Below are 21309 nucleotides of genomic sequence, written 5' to 3'. Positions count from 1 at the left end.
CTCCATGACCACGTGCCCACCTGCCCTTCGCCATGTTGAGCCCTGCAAGTCTTCCAAATCTCTCAGGTCCTGCAGCATGTCCTCCTTTTGAAGGCTTCACACCAGCTCTCCCTCTGCTGGAACTCTCCAACCCCTGCTCTTTTTCCTTGAGGCCTCCACTTAAACTTCATTTCCTCAGAAAAGCCACTTGTGACCCCCTAGGAAAATCGAGTCCCCAGTTGGAAGCACCCAGAGCGCTCTCTCACCACACCTCTCTTTCTTGTAATGACACCTTTTGCCTGTCTCCCCGGAGGCCAAGAACCTGGGGAGGGCAGGGATGTCGGCTGCCTTGTTCACTGGGGTGACCCTGGCTTAGCACAGAGTCTGGGCCACAAAGGTGCTCAGTACATACTTGTCAAGTGAAATCGGGATGTTGAAAAGGTGATTTTTAAGGGCTCTTTGCAACCCTAAGAATAAAAATAATGACTTGAGCACAACACATTAGATTATGAAGCAGTTTATCTCCTTTGATCCTCTGAAACTCCTGCAAGGTGAGAAAACGAGATTCATCACTCCTACATTTTTAGGTGAGGAAATTGAGATTTGCCCAAGGTTAGAATGGCAAATCCAGGCCCCACTGTGGAGTTGCAGCCAGAGCTAACTGTGCTCAGAGATGCTTGAGTTTGGGTCCAGGCTCTGCCACAAGCTGTGTGGCTTTGGACAGGTCACTTCCAGAGCTTTCCCTTAGCCATGAAATCAGGACAGCAACAATGCCTCCCAAACAGGGTGGTTGTGATAATGCACGTTAAGCCCTTAGCCCAGTCTCCCTCATTTAATAATCTTACTGATGACGGTGGCCAGCACCAGCTTTGGTACCCTGTTGATCAGAGGACCCAATTAGTCCTGGTTATACAGAGATGCTCATTCCCCTCCGAGAGCATTTGCCCTTCTCCCTAGCAGAAGAGCTGCAGCTCGCACAGCAGGAAGAGCACTGGACAGGAGTCCCACTGTAGTCCTGTCTCATGGCTGAGTCCCGTGACACTAGCCTAGTCATTTCTCATTTCTGACCGCTGTCTCCTTATGTGTAACATGGCCAAAATTAAAATTTTAAATGAGAGGTGGATGGTGGCACAGATAACAAGGATTTGGGAGCAGTGGGTTTTTCAAGGGGGAGACTTTTAACTTTGAACAAGAGCTCAAAGAGAAATTCCAGATTGTCTTTTCACAATTACTTTGGCCTATCACATTTCCACCAGCAAGGAAAGTTAGGAAGGAACAGGTCTGCTGTATTTCTCCTTCCCCTGTCTGAAACCATGCAGAGTCATTTGTTCCACACGATTTACTGGGCAACTAGCACATGCCAAGCTTCAGGCTCCAGCCTAGGGATACAATCACCCAGCACCCATAAGGCTGTCTTGAGGACCAAATGCCCTTGCAGATGAGAACAACTTTGTATCACCCACTGGTCACCTGCCAGGGTTTATTACTCCTGACGACATTTGGGAATCCTAGTTTATCAAAGACATCTTGTCAGGTCTGGGGAAGTAAAGGGCCTACCTTGTAGACAAAGGTGCAAACAAAGTCAATGAAGCCAACTTGAAGCTTAGGGAGTTCATCCGCCTTGTTTCTGTCCATCATGGGCTGTCATGGGGGAGAAAGAATTCACTGCACTGGGCAGTAAGAGGTCACCCACCCTACCTACAAAGCATTCTTGCTAAAAACAACTCAAATAATAAACTCATAAGGGTTCTAGATCTGACTAGCAGTTTGCAGGAAATACAGAAGACAGAGGAACATGTTAAATAACACCATGAGGGTGCAATCAACCAGATCCAAAATGCATGAAACTCTATGCAGAAAAAGACCTGCTATCATTAACAAATGAATGGCATACAAAATAAAGGGCTGGTGGTGGGCGTGGGACCTGCTACTGCTTAAAAGAGATATAACAGCACAAGGAGAGGCAGTGTGTTCCTTGATTGGGTCCTGATTTGAACAAATCAACTGAATTCTTTTTCTCTCTTTTTTTAACATTTATTTATTTTTTTCTTAATCATGTCATCTGAATCATATGAATTATTCTTCTCAATCAGGGAAAATGAACAGAGATTGGGAATTAGGTGATACTAAAGTATCAATAATCTTGTGAGTGCAGTAATGGTATTGTGGCTGTGTGTATGTTTTTATCTGTATTAAGCTCTTATCTCTTAGAGATGCATACTAAAGTATTTATGGAAGAAATGACAATGTCTGGAATTCACTTTAAAATACTCCAGTGAAAAGGAAAAAAATGCATTGGAGGGGATAGATGAAACAAGACTGCCAGACTGCTGCTAATTGTTGACTCTGGCTGATGGGTACGCGGAGTTCTTTGATACTCTCTCTACATTTTAAAATGTTAAAAAGAGAGGACCACAAATCCCACGGGCCCTTACTGTTCCTGTTCACAATGACTGCCTGCTCCTCCCAGCATTCCACTGCCGAGGTGCCTCCCCTCCTCCTCAGCACACTCTCACAGGTTTAGCCCCTCCCCATATCAATGGTTTGTCCCCAAAATGCCTCTCTCTTGGGCTGGCTGATGACCTCACTTGGTTGGAGTGTGGTCAAGATAACACCAAGGTCAAGGGCTCAGATCCCCTTACCAGCCAGCCACCAAACCCCCCCCCAAAAAAGCCTCTCTCTTTTACCCATCCTCTCCAAAACCACCTCTACTTCCTAGCTCTGCTCTCAGGACCCCCAGAAAACTAACTGGCCTCCCCATTTCCAGTAAGAAACTGGCCAACTGTCCCAGCCCAGTTAACTTTCAATGTTAATAGATTCGCAGTGTGACAAGGTTTTTCCCCTTGCTTGCTCTGTGCTGTGAAAACAGTGCCAGGGGAGGTGGTCTCCTAGACCATTGGAACTGAAAGGACAATCTAAGTTTTGGTGTCCACTCATCAAGCTCTATGTAGCTGGTGAGCTGAGGACGCATACCTGACGGCAGGATTCTCAAGTTTTAGGAGGGCTAATTAGAGCACATGTTGCTGGGCCTCACCCCCAGGGTGTCTGGTTGGGTAGGTCTAGGGTGGGGACTGTGAATTTGTATGTCTACATGTTCTCAATATTGAGATTGATGGTGGTCCTGGGACCACCCTTTGAGAACCACTGTGTTAGGAAAGGGTCATCTCTACAAGGTCACACATTTCTATCACAGCAAGGTCACATCTTTAGGTCAGGATGAGATCACATATGCCTGACATCAGGCTGACATCCCTTTGCTACTCACAATGGGATTCTGTTGTAGCACCATGCGCTCTAGGTCACCTTGTTCCCAGAATTCAGCAGCAACCAGCAGAGCTACCTGCAACAGACAGAAAACACACACACACACACACACACACACGGAGACAAAGCCCCAGCTCCAATCCTCCTACCCTTGCTCCCACCCCACTCTGTTTCTAACTCAGCCAAAAAGATAAACCCAGACCTACCCTGCCACCACCCCACTTCGTTGTCATCACTGGAGTGATTCCCATGTCTTGGCAAAGGAGGGTGGAGCAGAGGTGGGCTGGCTCAGGAGCTGGGCTGCAGTCCAAGCCTCATTATCTCCTGTCACCAGCACTGAGATTCCCCTCCTCCTGGGTCAGGGGTCCATACCTTGCTCTGCACCTCCCAAGGCTTGGTGATGGCTGAGAGATCACAGGCGGTCATCATCATGGCCCTGGGCACACAGGACACCCTCCATCAGTCCAGGGCCATGTAAGACTGCATGTTCTGGTTCATTCCTTCCTCTCTCATTTGTCTGCCCCTGTTAGTAGGTGACTTCACCCCGGTGTGAGGAAAGGGCTCCCTCCCTCATTGCATCGGGGGGGTCAGGCTTTGAGGTCAGACAGAGGTTTAAATCCTGCCTCTGTCAACTATCAGAGGTTTGACATTGAGCAATTAAACCACCCTCTCTAAGCCTCCATTTCCCTGTCTGTCATGATAATTGTACAATTCTCACGGAGTAGTTGTAAGATTAAACCAGATGATGTATGTAAAAATCTTAGTATAGTGCCCATACTATATGCACAATAAACACGTATTGGGTTATTATGAACCATGTACTATTTAAGGCGCTGTATAAACATCATTTTATGTAAGTCTTTTCACATCTTCAGAGTCCCCTCTCCCTTGTCTAGTGTAGAGCAGTTTCTCAACCTTTTTCTTATTATCATCCCCTGCCCAACTGCCAAAGAGCCTTTTTTAAAGACATTTTTTATGTAATCACCCCCACCGTGAACTTTTAATACAACAGATATACTGTACATCTGTTTGGAGAGCCACAGACCCTTATGGTTTCTGAGACTTTTCGCTCCCTTCCCTCATGAACCACTTTTCGCTCCACTGGAGACAATACGATACACCCATGTTGAATATTCATGGCGTGGAGAGAAGTGTTGCCGCCTTAGTGAGGAGGCTTTGCACTAAGTAGCAGGAGGGAGTGGGGGAAGAAAGAAAGGATTTGAAGATAAACTCTTAAAGGAGTCTCACACAACAGGAAGGCAAGACAGGTGGGTACAATCTAAAACAGAAAGGGAGGGGACAGGGACAAAGAATTGGAGCAAGAGGAGGGAGCAAGGGGGGAATTGAGAAGGTAATCCAGGTAATCCAGGCCATGTGATATGGGTGTTAAATCCCATGCTGGGGAGTAGGGACTGTACCAATAGGCAGTGGAGAGCAATTGAAGGTCAAGGGCCTGGGCATGACCTCTTCAGAGCTATGCTGCAGGAATGTGGGTTGGCAGTGCATATAGGAAGGAGAGAGTAGGAAAGAGGGGGAGATGCTGCAGGAATTCAGGCAGGAGGGCAGGAGGGGCTGGCCTGCAACAGTGCCTGTGGCTCGGGGAGCACCCAACCATGGGGGTCAACCCAACTTGACCAATGAACAGGGGCTGGGGGAAAGGGGTAGTTGAGAAACCGAGGCTCTGAACCTAGCTTGCTGCTTGGATGATTTTGCAATTAATCAGCTGTATCTGGCCTATTTTACATAAGACGGTTTGGGAATGCCATAAGAGTTATTCATAAAATATTAGTAAGCTTAAATAAAATCTTTATGTAAATCTTCAAAAATTCACATAATTCTTTAAGTCAATAAGTTCTCAGAAGTACATATATTTCTTAGAAAACCTTTATGCTTTGTAATAACTTCAGAATACATGCCCTATGCTTAGTGTTAAATGTTATATACATGTTAAACTTATTGTCAAATAGATTAAGCAAATAAATGCTCATCTATGCATACAAGAGTCACTGGCTCCCTGGTACCTATCAGTATCCACATTTTAAGACCATAGGTGTGGATGATTACTTTACTTGGCTGGAGGGATCATGTGAAAAACACTCCCAGCAGCTGGGAAAACACACTTAAGTGTTTTATAGACAGAGATTTGGTGTGCGCATGGGATCGAGGGAGGACACCCAAGTGCCAGAAAAACCAATCTGAAGCCTGGTGACCTGAAGATGTGGCATTACATTCACTTCAGCACAGTCCCCTTACGTGCACTGGGGTTCCAGCCCCATGCTGGGCATGGGGGATCCAGAGAGGCTCACAGGGAGCTCATAGATGCTCAAGGAACACAGAGCAAAAAGACTGTCATCACAATATGCTAAGTGGCATAACACCAAGGTCAAAGGTTTGGATCCCCAAACCAGTCAGCCACCAAAAAAATTTTTAAAAATTAAAAATTAAAAAAATTAAAAAATTAAAATATGTATATATATATATATATATATATATATATATATGGTGTGCATGTGTGTGTGTGTGCGTGCGTGCACATGCGTGTGTGTGTATATGCTAAGTGGGACAGAAAAAGAATACAAGGGGGGAAAAAATCCAAAGGTAAAATTAACTATCTCAGCTCAGGGGGCATCTAAGAGGTGACAGTAGAGCAGGGTCTTGAGGGGTGCATAGGAACTCTCTGTTATGGACTAAATGTTTGTGTCTCCCCCAAATTCATATGTTGAAGTCCTATCCCCCAATATAATGGTACTAGGTGGTAAGGCCTTTGGGAACTAATTATGTTTAAACGAGGTCATAGAGTGGAGCCCCTGTGATGGGCTACTGCTCTTATAAGAAGAGGAAGAGACACCAGAGCTCACTCTCCAGCACGAGAGGACACAGGGAGAAGTCAGCCATCTGTAGACTTGGAAGAAGCCCTCACCAGGAACCAAATCAACCGGCACCCTGATCTTGAACTTCCAGCCTCCAAAGCTGTGAGAAATCAATGTCTGTTGTTGAAGCCATCCAGTCTATGGTTTGTTATGGCAGCTCGAGCTGACTAAGGCACTCTCTCAGATGGGCCGAAGAAGGGGTACTGTGGGCAGAAGTGCAGTGGACAGTACTAGGGATTGACACAGAGGGCTATCTAGGAGGTGGACCACAGGGAGCATCTATCCATTGTGTGTGCTACACCTGTGTGTGCTAGACACCATGCAGGGGCTGGGTTCACATGGTCCCTGCTCTGAAAGAGCTTGCAAGCATGTTAGGGAGTTGCACATTTATCCCACAGATGCATATAAACATGTAAACAAACAGCTTCTCTGAAGGAAAGCAGTTTCATTCTTGGGGATAATAAAATAAGAGAAACTGACCTAGGTCTGGGAGGTCAGAGAGGGCTTCCCTGAGGAAGTGCCCTTGAGCTGATAGCTGTAGGAAGCATAGCCATTAACTTGGTAAAGAAGGGAGTGGGGAAAACACATTCCAGGCAGAGGGAACATCTAATGCTAAGGGCCTGGTGGAAGGAAATCTAGCATATTCAGAGCTGGAGGGTGGGAGGAGTTCAGGGAGCAAGTAGACAGTCCATAAGAGGAGCCCAAGAGATGAGTAGGGCAGACCACGCAGAGCCTGGGGACCACCGTGGCCAGGGGAAGGTCCTCAGGCTAAGGGCAACAGGAAAAGCCACTGAAGAGGTAGAACAGAAGGGTGACGTGGTCAGGTGCATTTCAAAGAGATCACTGTGTCTTCAGTGTGGAGGGGACAGGGGCACACACAGGGGGCCCAGTGAGGAAACCACTGCAGGATCCAGACAAGACATGGAGGTGGTGATAAAGAGAAGCGTCCAGATAGACATGGCATTTAAAAAGTAAACTCAACAGGTTGTGGGGATAGATTAGACGTGCAAAATGAAGAAGAGGGAGATGTCAGGATGGAAGAGAGTGAAGACAACGTGGTTTCACGCAGAAGAGAGCAAGAGTAGGCCATGAAAATCTTGTATGCTGAGAAATTTGAACTTTACCCTCTGTAGGCAAGAGCATCAAGAAGAGGGGGTGGAGTTTAAATGGGAGAAAGGTATAAAATTCCATGCAGAGCTGTGGAATCAGACAGTGCTGAATTAGATCTTCCATCTTCTAACTTGGTGTGTGCAGGGCAAGCACCTTACTGTCTTTGAGCCTCATTCTATTCAATTTTCCAACAACATAATCATATCAGGTTTGATCCTATGAAATTCCGGTCTTTTGGGTCAAAAACAGTTGAAATTCAATGATCTCGGATGGTTCACACGTGATATATCGCTCCTAGGAATTATTGTGACAATCACATAAGATGATTTTATAAGTGCACCTGTTGTCCTCATCTTCATTATCACCACAGTTGTGATAGTCAGAGTTGCCCCATGTGTAGCTCTTAGTCACCTCCTCCATCCTCAAGGCAAAATGTCTCTTCCTGAACTCAGCTCTGAGGTTCAGTGGCACTTTTTCCTGACCTCTGGCTGACTTTCAGGGACAAGCATTCCAGCCATCCTCTTACCCAACCTTTTGAGGACACTCTCCTCAGTCCCTCCCTGAAATTACACCCACCTGGAGGGTGTATTGGTGCCCCTGGGAGCCTCAAAGGTGGGTGTGCAGGGAAGGGCTGGTATGGCTGGATCCCAGCCCTTGAGGCTCCATGAATGCCTGTGGCACTGGGTAAGTCAGTTTGTCTCTCTGGGCCTCACTTTCCTCATTTGTAAAACACTAGACCAGGCATTGGCAAACATTTTCTGTAAAGGGCCAGACAGTAAATATTCTAGGTTTTGAAGACCACATGGTCTCTATTACTTAACTCTGTCACTGTGATGCAAGAGCAGCTGTTGATGATCAGTAAAAGCAGGGTCAACTTATCCATTTGGCAGAGCACTGAGGGCCCACAGTACTTTTTGGAGTCTATGAAAATATTTTAATTTTAATTTCTTTCAAAATCAGAAGAAGGAAATATATTTTTTAAGAATAACAATAAAGAAATAAGCAAACAAAAAAAACAGAAGGGCTGGCCGGTTAGCTTACTTGGGAGAGCATGGTGCTGGTAACACCAAAGTCACAGGTTCAGATCCCTGCACCAGTCAGCCATCAAAACCAACAACAACGGGCCGGCCTGGTGGCGCACTGCTACAGTGCGCCGCTTGGGAAGCGCGGCGGCGCTCCCGCCGAGGGTTCGGATCCCACATACAGACCGGCCGCTCACTGGCTGAGCGAGGAGCGGGGGCAACGCCGAGGGTTGCGGTCCCGTTGCCGGTCCCGGTCCGGTACAGGCGCGACACTGAGGGTTGCGATCCGTTGCTGGTCACGAAAAAAGACAAAAAGACAAAAAAAAAAAAAAACCAACAACAACAAAATCAAAATGAGAAGAAAAAGGAATACAATAACAATGAATATTAAATAATAAATTCAGCCTGTATTATATTTGTCTTTATACCAGCACTGTCATAAAATGTAATTTTTATTTATTTACTGTATTCATGGAGGAAGGAGCCATGAAGGCAAAAGTAATTAGGGTCCATGAAAGTCAGAATGGGGCCCTGTATAAAAGAAAAAAAATTTTATTTATAGACACTGAAAGTTGAATTTCTTATAATTTTCCTTTGTTATGAAATGTTATTCTTCTTTTGACTTTTTCCCCCAACCATTTCAAAATGTAGTAGCCACGCTTAGCTCATGAGCCATACAAAAACTGGCTGCAAGCCCAGCACTAGAGGATCTCGAAGCCCTTCCAACTTGTGGTTTGGTCAGACTGTCAAGAGCAAAATCTGGAATTAAGTGGAGATGTAAAGGGTTTGATGAAGAATGGGAAGTCATACCCTCACTCCAGAGCCACTGTAACCCTGCAGTAGGGTGACACAAGAAACAGCTATGCAAGAGTCTAGCAAAAGTCAAGTGGCTTTGGACATGTCGAGGGGTTAGGTGTGGACCTCAGACCATGAGAGCTCATGCACATAAGACCTTTGAGATAATCAAAGCTCAGGAAGGGAGTGTTGGGTTTTTCCTTACAACAACCAATTCTGACACCAACTGGGTATTTTACAATTCAATTCCAACACTGACTATCCAGAATTAGCATCAGACTCCACAGGTTTAAGGGTTGAGTCCCTCAAGACAACCTCACTTCAGAGGCCAGCCACAAGTATCAAGTCTCCAGGGTATCCACACTTCTCTCTGACTTGGCTACAAAGTCAAGGTGTTCCCCTCTTCATGTTCAATAATGTGCTCGATCAGCTCACAAAACTCAGGGAAACACTTTACTTATATTTACCAGTTTATTATAAAGGATACAGCTCAGGAACAGCCAAACAGAAGAGAGGCATAGAAGAAGGGGGGGTGTATGTGTATGGAACTCCCATGTCCTCTTCAGACACACCACCTTCCTCCCAGCACCTCCATGTATTCACCAACCCAGAAGCTCTCTGAACCTTGTTGTTTAGAGGTATTTATGAAAGTTTTACCACATATGCACGATTGATTAAATATTAGCCATTGGTGAGTAATTCAATCTGCAGCCCCTCTCCCCTCCTGGGATATTAGGCTTAGGGCTGAAAGTTCCAAGCTTCTAATCAAGGCTGGATCTTTCTGGTGACCTGCCCCCATCCTGATGCTGCCTAGGGTCCTGCCAAGAGGCACCTCATTAGAACAAAAGACACTTCTAACACTCAGGAAATCTCAAGGGTTTTAGGAGATCTGTGTCAGGAACTGGAGATAAAGACCAAATATATATGTCTTATCATATACAGGAAGCCTTTACCTCCACTACTTATTGTGAGCAATGCTACACAGCACTCCACATAGCCCAGTTCAACTCCCATGATAACCCATAAATTAGGTACTACCATTATCCTCACTGAGCAGATAAGGAAACAGAGGCACAGAGAGATGAATTAACCTTCTCAAGGTCACACCACCAATAAATGAAAGAGCCAAGTCCTGAACCCAGGCTGTCTGGTGCCAAAGCCCCAAGTGTGTAACAGCTACACTCTACCCAGGCATGAAGCACTTCTAATTATATGCCGAGTCACCTAATCACCTAATGAATAGACCTTAAAATTGCTTTATAACAGTGATTCTCAGCCAGGGACAATTTTTGTCCCCAGAGGGTATTTGGCAATCTGGAGACATTTTTGATTGTCACAACTGGGGAGGAGGGGCAGCTAAGTGGACATAGCTGGTAGACATCAGGGATGCCGCTAACCTTTCTGCAATGCACAGGACAGCCCCCACAAGAGAGTTACCAGCCCAAAATGTCAATAGTGCTAAGGTTAAAAACCCTGCTTTAAAGGTCTTCAAATGTTTTTCATTGAGGGCCTACCTAAGGGATTTTGAAAAATACTTACCTTCTTGCACATTTTTAAGTTGACACCTTAAACTATTCATCATAAATTCGAATATTTGCAAAGGATCTAATTTACAGCGCATTATATAATTATTGACATTTTGAAATAAAGTTGTTAAAAAAAAGAAAAAAATGAAATTAAATTGTTACATCATTCTTTAAATATAAAGGAATCTAAATACCATAGCAATTTGATACCAACCACCAGCCCAACATCCATAATAGAAACCCATGAACAAGCTTTTCTTTAAGTCTAGAATTTTACAAATTTCCTTTTTTCTGTAAACTTGTATTTCCACTTGACTTCTCCCACAGACTTTTATCCTAATATATTGTTATGCATATATAGGTGAACGTGTACATATGTATGCAAATGTGTGTATATGTGTACATATACAGCAAATGTGTGTATGTGTGTATATAATATGTACAAATGTGTGTACGTATACATGCACATGCATATGTGTGGGGTGTGTGTATATATATGTTTGAAAGTCTTTCATTGATCACCCTTTCATACTTATCTGCAACCTATTATGTCCATTAATTGAAATTATATAATTAAAATTTTTTTCTTTGCGTAAGTCTTCAACTATTGAAAAACTTACTTTTGGATTAAGATATTATTATTGCACAATTAACCAAAACAACAAAACATATTACCTATTTCTATAATTATTAAACACCTAAAGTAACGTTTTTGGGTTTTTGTGGAAATTTGTCTATTAATGAGACAGCATGGAATTATCTTAAAAATCAGTTAATGAATGAATGCTTCTCATTGCTAGATCGAGATAGGATTCAGCATATATTTTATGCCCATTTTTCAATTTTATAAGTGCAAATACCTGGGAATGGAAGGAGTTTTGTTGCAACAATATCACTTAATTCTTTGCATTCTTTCAAGGTTACTGTTAAAAATCATACTGTGAAATAAAATTTTTTTAATTTTTAAAAATCATACTGTGATCATTATTCTGAGTGATCTATCAGCTGATGATCCCATTAGGTTCTCCTTCAATTTTGTTGAAAGCAAACATGAGAATCATTCACTTCCTTAATTTCTGGGAAGTGTGCCATAAAGATTTAAGCAGGACTTATATGACTATTAATTACACCTCTGGCACTTTCTCAGTGGCACTTTGGTTAACCCAAGATTATTAGAATGGGTTAGGTAAATTAAAACATTATTAATTTTGATATGTCTTTCCAGTGTTATATTTTTTAAATGCTTTTCTATCTTATAATGAATAATCAGTTATGTTTTCTTCAAAACCTTGAAGCTGCAGTTTTATCTCATTTAATGCACAGAAATGTTTGCCACATAACACCATTGGAAATGCCAGTCTCTCACTGTCAACTAAAGCAGCCAAATCAGATTTGAATCTGTCAGAAAGAATTTGACTTTATTTTTCAATTCAAATAAGCATGTTAGAATGCATCCCAATGACACCCACCTTATCAGTTATTTTTAACTCTAAGAAAGGTAGGGGTAGATAGATGGACTGGTATGTAGGTAGATTGGATGGATGGATGGATGGATAGATAGACAGATAGATGCATGGATAAAATCAGGTGCTGCCACCTTTAGTACTTATTACTGATGCACCTTTGATCTGATATCATGGTTCCTGGACAGTGATACAATCTCTGAAGGAAGTAAGATTATTAAGAGAAAAATGCCTTCAATCCTGCTGGCTGGCTATACAACCCAGGACAAAATCCTTCATCTCCAATGCCTTGTTTTGCCATGCTATATGTATATACACACACACACACGTGTGGTACAATAAGAAATACACAATCATACGTTGCTTAACGACAGATATTTGTTCTGAGAAATGCGTCATTAGGTGATGTTGTGCAAACATCACAGAGTGTACTTACACAAACCTAGATGGTGTAGCCTAGTACATACCTCCAGCTCCATTATAACCTAATGGGACCACTGTTGTATATGTGGTCCCTTGTTGACCTAAACATTGTAGTGGTGCACATGATTGAATTTGGTCTTACACAGAGTTCCTAAAACCCTTGGAATTTCCTGAGTAATAGGAGTGTCTTTAGTTATTCATGATGAGCCCCTTTTGATCATGCCTGAGTTTATGCTAATGAATTAACTTAGGATGGGGTCCCTAGATAGCCTCATGGGGTTGGTCACCAGAAAGACCAAGAAGAGTTGGAACTTTCAGCCTTACTCACTGACCTCTGGGAAGAGGGGGTAGGCTGGAGATAAATCTCTATAAAAACTCTGGAACAGTTAGTTTGATGAGCTTCTGGGTTGGTAAACACATCCATGTATTGGCAGGGTGGTACACCCCCACCTCCACCAACACAGAAGCTCATGTGCTGAGGATCCTTCCAGACCTCATCCTGTGTACCTCTTGAACTCATCATCCATCTGTATCCTTTATAATATGCTTTATAATAAATTGGTAAATATAAGTAAAGTGTTCCCTTGAGTTCTGTGAGCCATTCTAGCAAATTATTGATGCAAAAGGGTGGGGTCATGGGAACCCCCAATTTATAGCCAGTTTATCAGACTTCCTACTGGCACCAGAAATGGGGGCAGTCTTGTGGGAATCGGCCCTTAATTTGTGGGATCTGATGCTACTAATGTTACAGTGAGCAGGACTGAAGCCACATTGGGACCTAAAACTTCATGGGCTCTAAAAGATTTTAACAGGACAGTTTTTTCTTGGCATGCATTTCTTTGAGCTCTCTCTTTTCCCATGGTTATTTGATATTTTGAATCTTGGTTATGGGGCAATATGACATTATTTACATAAATGTAAAGTTGTTTTCCAGCCAACTGGAGCTTCAAACTTGCCAAAAGACACGGACCATCCAGACTCTGAGAAACCAAGGAAGACATCAATAAAGCTGTGCTGATTCCACCACAAATCAGGACCCTGAGATAACAGCAAGGATGGGCCAGATGGAGCCTGGTGAGACATGGCACCTGCTTCCTTGCACGAAACCTCCACAGCTCATGTGCCCTTCCCTCCTGCTTTTCATTTCCCATGTTCCATTCTCTCAGTCCCCTCTATAAAAACCCCTCAGGAAACCTGAGTCTTTGAGATGGCTTCAGTCTGGCCATTCTCCCTCGGGTTTACTGGACAGATGGGTTAACCTAACATCTCTCCTCAGGTCACTGGTATTCATGTATAGAAGCTGACTTCCATTGTCACCAACATTTGACATTTGAGTGGTTTATTTTTGTTGGGAGGCAGGCAGCCAGACATGGGTTTGGTAACTGATCTTGGGGAGCCTCAGCCAAGAGTTGAATGCACTGGGGTAACAGATTTTGGCAAGCCAAGCCAGTGTTTTTTATTCGGGGCAGGCAGCTGGATTGGGCTGAGTGACAAGATTTGGCAAGCCTCATCCAGGAGCTGAGTGCTCCCACCCAGCCTCTATAACACTAACAGCAGGTGGATGGAGTCAGAATTGAACTGGATTGTAGGCACCCAACTAATGACCATAGAGAATCAGAACTGTCAGAAAGAGAACTGCACATCCAGAGTCAGAAGTGCTCTCAGAGTACAGAATAACACGTGTGTTTTTATCAGAATACGTAAGACAGGAAGGTCAGGATTCAGATCTCCTTACTGGCCAGCCACAAAAAACAAATGAAACTCCAGAATATGTAAGACAGGGAAGGCCTGAAGCTCTTCCATGGGTATATAAGGCCTTGCTTAAAAGGGGCTTTGAGAACAACAGTATTTCAAATAATTTCTCTGTTTGGTGGCCCAGAAGTTTTTGCAGCAAGGACTCTGCACTGTAGGGAGATTCAAGAAAGAGTGGAGTTTGCCTTTATTTTATAAAGGGCTAGGATAAGTGAGAGAATGCCTCACCTGCCATGCTTCTGATTTCTCAGGGAGATCAATATCAAGAAAGAGAACATTGATTCATATAAAGCTATCCATGCCCATTTAGGTCTTGGAAGGACAGAGTTCCTAGGGGGGGGCAGGTGTGCCTCAGTCTGAAGATGCCTGCTTAAGACAACCTTGACTTTTACAATAATTGAGGTCCCACCCCTGGCTTTTTTATTTTTATTTTCTTCCTCTTCCTCTTCTTCTTGTTTGTTTTGTTGTTGGTGGTGGTTTCTTTTGTTTTTGTTTTGTTTCCCTAATAAAAATTAATTCAACATAATATCTTTTCCAAGTTATCATTTTGTTGTAAAGTCTGTCTGACATTTCACTGTATAAAAGTATTACAATTTATTTAACCTGGTCACCCGCCGATGAGTATTTAAATTGTATTACAAATAATGCTGCAACGAATAACTCCGTACGTACTCTTTGGTGTACACATGAGAGAATATCTGGATGGGAAATCCTGGAAGTGGCATAGCTGAGTCAGAGTATGGGCATTAACAGTTTTGATGGTTGTTGCTAAATTGCCCTCCATAAAGGCTTACCTGTTCACACTCCCACCATGGTGAATGAGGTTGCCTGTTTCCTTTACTTCTGCCTAACGGTGTATTATCAAATGTTTTCATCCTTGGGTGAAAAAATTATATCTTTCTGTAGTTTTATGTTGCATTTCTTTTAATATGAGTGTCAACTTAAATAATAAACAGAGAGAGGCTCTTGAAAAGAATAATGAGTTTAATCAGGAATAGGACATTGCAATGGGAATATGCGTGCCATAGTAAGCTATGTGTGTATTCAGGGAGGTAAAGGAAGACAAAGAGTTTTAAAGGAAAAATGATGGAGGATTACATAATTGTTTTGGAATAATTATCCTTGGCTACAAGGATCAATAATAAGGGTGATGCCAGTCCAAGGTTGGACAGGCAGTGCTGGGCAGATGTCCTTGCAGAAGTATCTTTTGTGTAAGGTTGTGATGGCCTTTGTGCAAGGTTGTGGTTTTGCATTCCTTTGTGATAGTTCTTGTTATCAGGCATTCATGCATGAGACATTCCCCAACCCTTCATGGCCTTTCCTGGCTCTACTTGTCAGGTTTCTTTGTTTTAGGGTTTTTTTTTTTGTTTGTTTGTTTTTGTTTTTTTTTAAACGTAGAAACTCCATCTTGATTCTGAAAACTTCCACATGAATAACATCATCATCTTTTCATATGTTTACATCCTACTGTAATTCTTTTTCTGGAAAATGTCTGTTCATGCTTTTTGCCCTTTCTTCTGTTGTTTTAGTCTTCTTAAATTGCATCAACACTTTATTTACTGAGGAAATTAGCTCTTTTTCAGTCAGAAGTTTACAAATATTTTTCGCCAGCTTATCACTTGCATTCTGACTTTGGCTGTGCAATTTTTGTGTGTGTTGTGCAGAAGTCCTTAATTTTTATTCAGTCAAATTTATCTGCCCATTTTTATGACATGAATTTCATGTCACTCTTAGAAAGCTCACTCTAAAATTGTTCTTTTTAATTTTCCCATGCTTTTTCCCTCATTATTTTAAAATGTTTGATTCATTTGAAATTTATTTTGGTATAAGGAGTGAAATGGGGATCTTTGTGGCCACCCCATTATCTAAACACCATTTATAAACATAGACCTTTCTCCACTGGTATGAAATTCACTTTTAGCACATGCATAGTCCTTCAAGTCTGTCCCATTGACCTGACATTGAGTCTGCATCACTGACTCAAGCCTAGGACTGACCTGACTTTAGTCCTGCTGGTTTCTATTATTGCTCTTCTATTTCAGAGCTTTCTGGCTATTCTTGCATACTTATTTCTCATAAGAATTTTGGAATCAGCTTCCTAATTTCCCCAAAAATAAAGTACGTATTTTTCTTGGAATCAACCTAAATGAATAATTAAGTAGGGAGAATAGACAACTTTCTGATATCAAGTCCCTCTATCCAAGAGCAGAGTGATTTTTCCACCTATTCAGTTCTTTTGCTGTGCCATTTTACAATGTCCATTGAGGTAGATCCTGGTCAGCCTGGGAGCAGCCACAGGCTGAGGGTGCCCCTTGTTCAGTGCAAGCAGGTCCACTACTCCCAAGGACCAGGGGACCTCTGCGGAGGCATGGTTAGACAACTGCAGGGCTGAAGGAGGGGCAACTTGCCACTTGCCAGCCCTTCCCTGAGCCTGTCCCAGCAGCCTCTTCTCTGTTGCAGGGATTTGCGATGCCTGTAACTTAAGCCTCTTTTTCGCAGAAGTATCTGGGGATAAACACCCCAATGCTTCCTTGAGAATTAGGCTAGGTAGGCCTTATCTCCCCTTGAGACCCTTTCTGACCATCCCCTTCTATACCCAGGACCCATCACAGAGGAGCCAGGGGACCATTTGGCTTGGGCCACATATTGACAAAAGATCTCACATTTACACTTCTCATCCATCATCAATTGAGGTGAGTCATGGAAGCACACTGAGAGAACTGAAGAAAGACAGTCATCAGACAACTTAAAGTTGAGTCCCTTTACCAGACTCATGCCAATAATGCATGCACTCTGAATTTCATATAAATCATATAACTAATTTGTGAAGAGCACAGCTATATCACAGGATATTGTAATATGTAAAGAAACACTTAAAAAAATTAAGCCTATATATTTTGAGTGAACCATAGCTATCACTCAAACCATAACTGTTGTATCAATAACTTGAAAATTATATAACCTTACCACTCAAATCCTAGATTTTATGTCTGAAATACTTCAAATATTATACTTTTTGTGTACAGAGAAATAAAACAATAATATATTATATTTTTAGTGCTAAAATTAAGATTAAACATACATCATAACTTGTGCAATTCAGTTTTGGCATAACTCCATTTTTTTTCATACGTCAGGCCTCCACAATGGAAAGCATCCTGGGGCTCTGTTGAGGGCAGCAAGAGCTGTCCGTGTAGCATCTCACCTCCCGACCCTGGGTTTGAGAGGATCAGGGTTTAACCCGTCTCAACTCACATAACGATTTCCTTCCGTGTCTGCTCCAGCATCATGTACTGCGTCCACTCTTGTTCAGTTTCATACGTCTTAGACTGATCCACGATCTTTTGAAACATTGTCCTCTTCCTACAAAACACACTAGTTTGTTAAAGGGAACAAGACTTAGAGCACATGGCAACACCTGGGCTTCTAACATTGGCCGTTTCAGATGGAGGTTTATTAAATCAACATTATTAATAAAACAAGGCTAAAGGATCAAGGCCTGGGAGTGAAGAGCTAGGTTCTAACCCAGACTCTTCCACTTATTTGTTACCTGGTCTTAGCAGATCTCTCACCTTGGGTCTCAGTTTTCTCATCTATACAATGGGGGTAATAACATCTAACTCACAGGGATATAGTGAGAGTCAGTGTGTCCATAGCACTGGTGTTGTGCCTGGCACATAGTACATACTAAATCAATTGGAACTATGGTGTTTGTTATTATTATAATCTTTGTTATTACTAAAATGAAAAGAAATACTAACTTGAAATACAGAGCGAGGTCTGTGGCAATGATGGCGATGTCCATCATGTGGATTGCATGCTCATGCTGTCGGCGATTGAGGTTTTGAAAAATATTCAGGCTCTAAAGAAAAAACAGGATGAGAGATGAGAGAAGTGATGCTGGCAGTAAAGTCACCCAGCTACCAATGGCCACCCAGATGACAGCAGAGGCAGCCCAGGCCAATGGGAAGAATGCTGCCTGGGCACACTCAGGCTTCCAGTGAGATGGGGCCTCTGGTGCAGGCCCCCAAGCCAGGGCAGAGGGCCCTCATCCTACCTCATCTCTGAGCAATGTTTTGCCAAACTCCAGGTGGTGTCTTTCCAAGATGGAGGACCCATGGAGCTTGGCCAGTGGGTTCTGGGATCTGAATGAGGAAGAGAGAGAGAGAAAGAATATCAATATAGAATCGCTGAGATGGAGGTTGAAGATATTATCGACTCCTGCCACCTCCTAAGTCTGCAGGCAGAGAGACTGAAGTCCAGGAATAAGGAGAAACTAGCATAAGGTCACACGGAGAAAATGGAAAATTAGGACTAAACTTCAAGTCTCCTGACTCTCAGCTTTTAGCTTTCTCTGCAAGTGATTCTGAGCCTCTTTTGGGTCATGGACTCTTTAGAGAATCTATTGAATGTTATGGATCTTCCCCCCAAAAAGGCACAAACACATGCAATGCCACATGCAATTCTAGGGATTTATGGATTCCTGTAGCTATCCAGGGACATTGGCACTGGGCCATGCTTTGAAGATCACCCAGTCCCCAATCCTCCATACCTGAGTCTTAGGGGAAGCCACTGAATTTCCACAAGCAGCATGTTTATTCATTTATTCATTCAATAAATATTTGTCATGCACTTGAAATTTGCCAAGCGCTATGCTCAGTACTCAGATTTTCACAATGTAAAATGTAAACACAATCTCAAGCCTCAGAGCAGCATGAAAGTATTGAAAAGACTCAGAGAAGCATGAATTCTAGTGCTTGTTAATGACCTATCAGCTGTGAGCCCTGGGCAGAGCCTCGGCTTCCTTGTTTGTAACATGGGGATAACACTAGACCCTGCTCTGCTGAGCCACAGGGTGGTCATGAGAATCTAACAAGACCATGCTTGAAGGACCGTTTCAGAGGCTCTCTGGAACATAACCTCTGTGAGGACAGGGATTGTGTGTGTTATGCTCACCATGCCATCTCCCTTGCCTAGCATAGAACCTACCACACCATATTAGGAGCATTATGAATACAAGGTGAATGAATGAACCACTATTGGTCACTAATATCTTGGTTCAAATTAGTTCAGCAGGTGGGACAGGGAAGGAGGAGAGTGAATTAGTTTAATGCATGTTTCCTATTGCTGCTGTAACAAACTGCCACAAACTTAATGGATTAAAACAATAAAAATGTATCATCTTACAGCTCTGGAGTTCAGAAGTCTAAAATGGGTCTATAGGGCTGCTTTCCTTTTGGAGGCTCTGGGGGAGAATCTGCTTCCTTGCTTTTTCTATCTTCTAGAGGACACACGCGGTTCCTTGCCTGTAGCCCCTTCCTCCACCTTCTAAAATAGCAGGGTAGCATCTTCTCTCCTCTCTGACCTCCTGCCTCCCTCGTGTAAGGACACTTCAGACTACATGGGGCCCACCAGATAATCCCTATATCTCAAGATCATTAACTTAATCACATCTGCAAAATTCCTGTTAAATGTCACGCAAGGGCCCGCCCCGGGACCGAGGCATGGATAAGGGGACCGGACCTCTCTTCCACAACCCGGCTCACCACGCCAGCACCTCAGGACCCTCCCAGGGTTCCAAGGTATGGAGAAGGGGACCAGACCTCTCTCCCACAACCAGGCACACCAGGCCAGTGCCTCATGGCCCACCCAGTGACCCGAGGCATGGAGAAGGGGACCACACCACCCTCCTTCAACCAGGCACACCATGCCAGTGCCTCGGGGCCTGCCCAGGGACTTGGGCCATGGAGAAGGGGACTGGACCCCCTCCCACAACCTGGCACACTGCATCAGCACCTTGGGGCCTACCTGGGAACCCAAGGTATGGATCTGGGGACCAGACACTCCCCACAACCAGGCACATCACCAGCACCAAGGAGCATGCCAAAAACATCACCTCCATGTGGGTGGCCCACCATCCTCCTCCCACAAGCAGGCGCACCACCAGCACCACCACCACAGCACCAAGGAGCATGCCAAAAACATCACCTCCATGTGGGTGGCCCACCATAGCCACCACCATAACCATGGCTGCCACGAAAGCAGATAGATACCACAACCACCATGCAGATGGTCTGCCAGCCACTGGAGTGCATTGACACAAGGAGAGTCACCAGCAGAGATAAAGACAAGAAGAGGATGTTTCTCTCCACAAAGCCCATTTCACAGAGACAGAAGAAGCATCTGCTCTATGATAATATTGGGGGACCTGATCACATCTCTCAGCATTGGAGAGATCATCTAGGGAACAAATCAGAGTAACCATTACTCTTTCAGAAGGAGAGAAGAAATCTAGGGTAATTAGAGGGGGGAGGAGGGAGGGAGAGGGGATGGGGAGAGATTGGACAAGGGGCATAAAGAATAATTACGATTCGTAACAATATATATGCTAGGAATATTGATTTGATCAACATATCTCAATGTTCAACCCCCAAAATATGTATAATCAATTTTGATTCAATAAAGATTTAAATAGATAAATAAAGAAAAATAAAAATGCACATAACGATATGTTTTTCAACATAAAGACTTGGGTACCATTCTGGATGGTGTTCTTATGTTATGAGTCCATTGGGGCATTATATTTTTGTTTCCAAAGAAAATGTCCTGTGTTTTCCCCATGAATGGATTTAATAAGAATTTTAGAGATAATTTTATGAAGAGGTGCAAATATTGGCAAATGATATTAAAGAACATTGTGGTAGTGACTGAATAGATTAAGACTGGTCTATATGACATCAAACATCTGGATGAAAATGGAAAAAAAGTAGTAAAAAACCTTGATGTTTTGTTTACTTGACACGATACATCTGGATATTTTAAAACATCTGCGTTTTTGATTCTTTTTTTTCCCCAGGTCTCTTATGGGTGTTCAGCATTATGTACAGAAAGGTAAAAAACAAAATTCAGCACCATTACTACTGAACTAGATAAAATAATTGCATTTAATTGATCTGCAAACATGAACTAATCATTCTATTTAACATAACATGTAATGAATAAAATTTTGCACCAGGCAAACAAATACAGAAGGAAAGATGTAATTAGGTGATTTTAGAATAAAACTTGACTTAAAACAGGAGAAAAAAAAAGTCAGGCAACATAT

At 43.1% G+C, this 21309-nt stretch overlaps 1 protein-coding gene across 2 annotated transcripts in view; it reads right to left on the bottom strand.

Moving 5' to 3' along the window:
- The window catches only part of PDE6A (phosphodiesterase 6A, cGMP-specific, rod, alpha), a 66922-nt gene that overhangs the window by 1861 nt on the left and 43752 nt on the right, over nucleotides 1-21309 (bottom strand). For both annotated transcript variants that reach the window (XM_008565911.1, XM_008565913.1), the window contains 6 exons: nucleotides 18262-18349; nucleotides 17966-18066; nucleotides 17460-17567; nucleotides 3616-3679; nucleotides 3245-3319; nucleotides 1537-1620 (listed from right to left, as the gene is read on the bottom strand). In XM_008565911.1, the coding sequence (XP_008564133.1) occupies nucleotides 1537-1620; nucleotides 3245-3319; nucleotides 3616-3679; nucleotides 17460-17567; nucleotides 17966-18066; nucleotides 18262-18349 (520 nt within the window). The remainder of the gene's footprint in view (nucleotides 1-1536; nucleotides 1621-3244; nucleotides 3320-3615; nucleotides 3680-17459; nucleotides 17568-17965; nucleotides 18067-18261; nucleotides 18350-21309) is intronic.

Source organism: Galeopterus variegatus, unplaced genomic scaffold, assembly GCF_000696425.1.
Source record: "Galeopterus variegatus unplaced genomic scaffold, G_variegatus-3.0.2 Scaffold212, whole genome shotgun sequence".
Taxonomy (NCBI): Eukaryota; Metazoa; Chordata; class Mammalia; order Dermoptera; family Cynocephalidae; genus Galeopterus; species Galeopterus variegatus.
The sequence above is the reverse complement of the archived record's forward strand: the minus strand, read 5'-3'. Positions and strand labels throughout refer to the sequence as shown.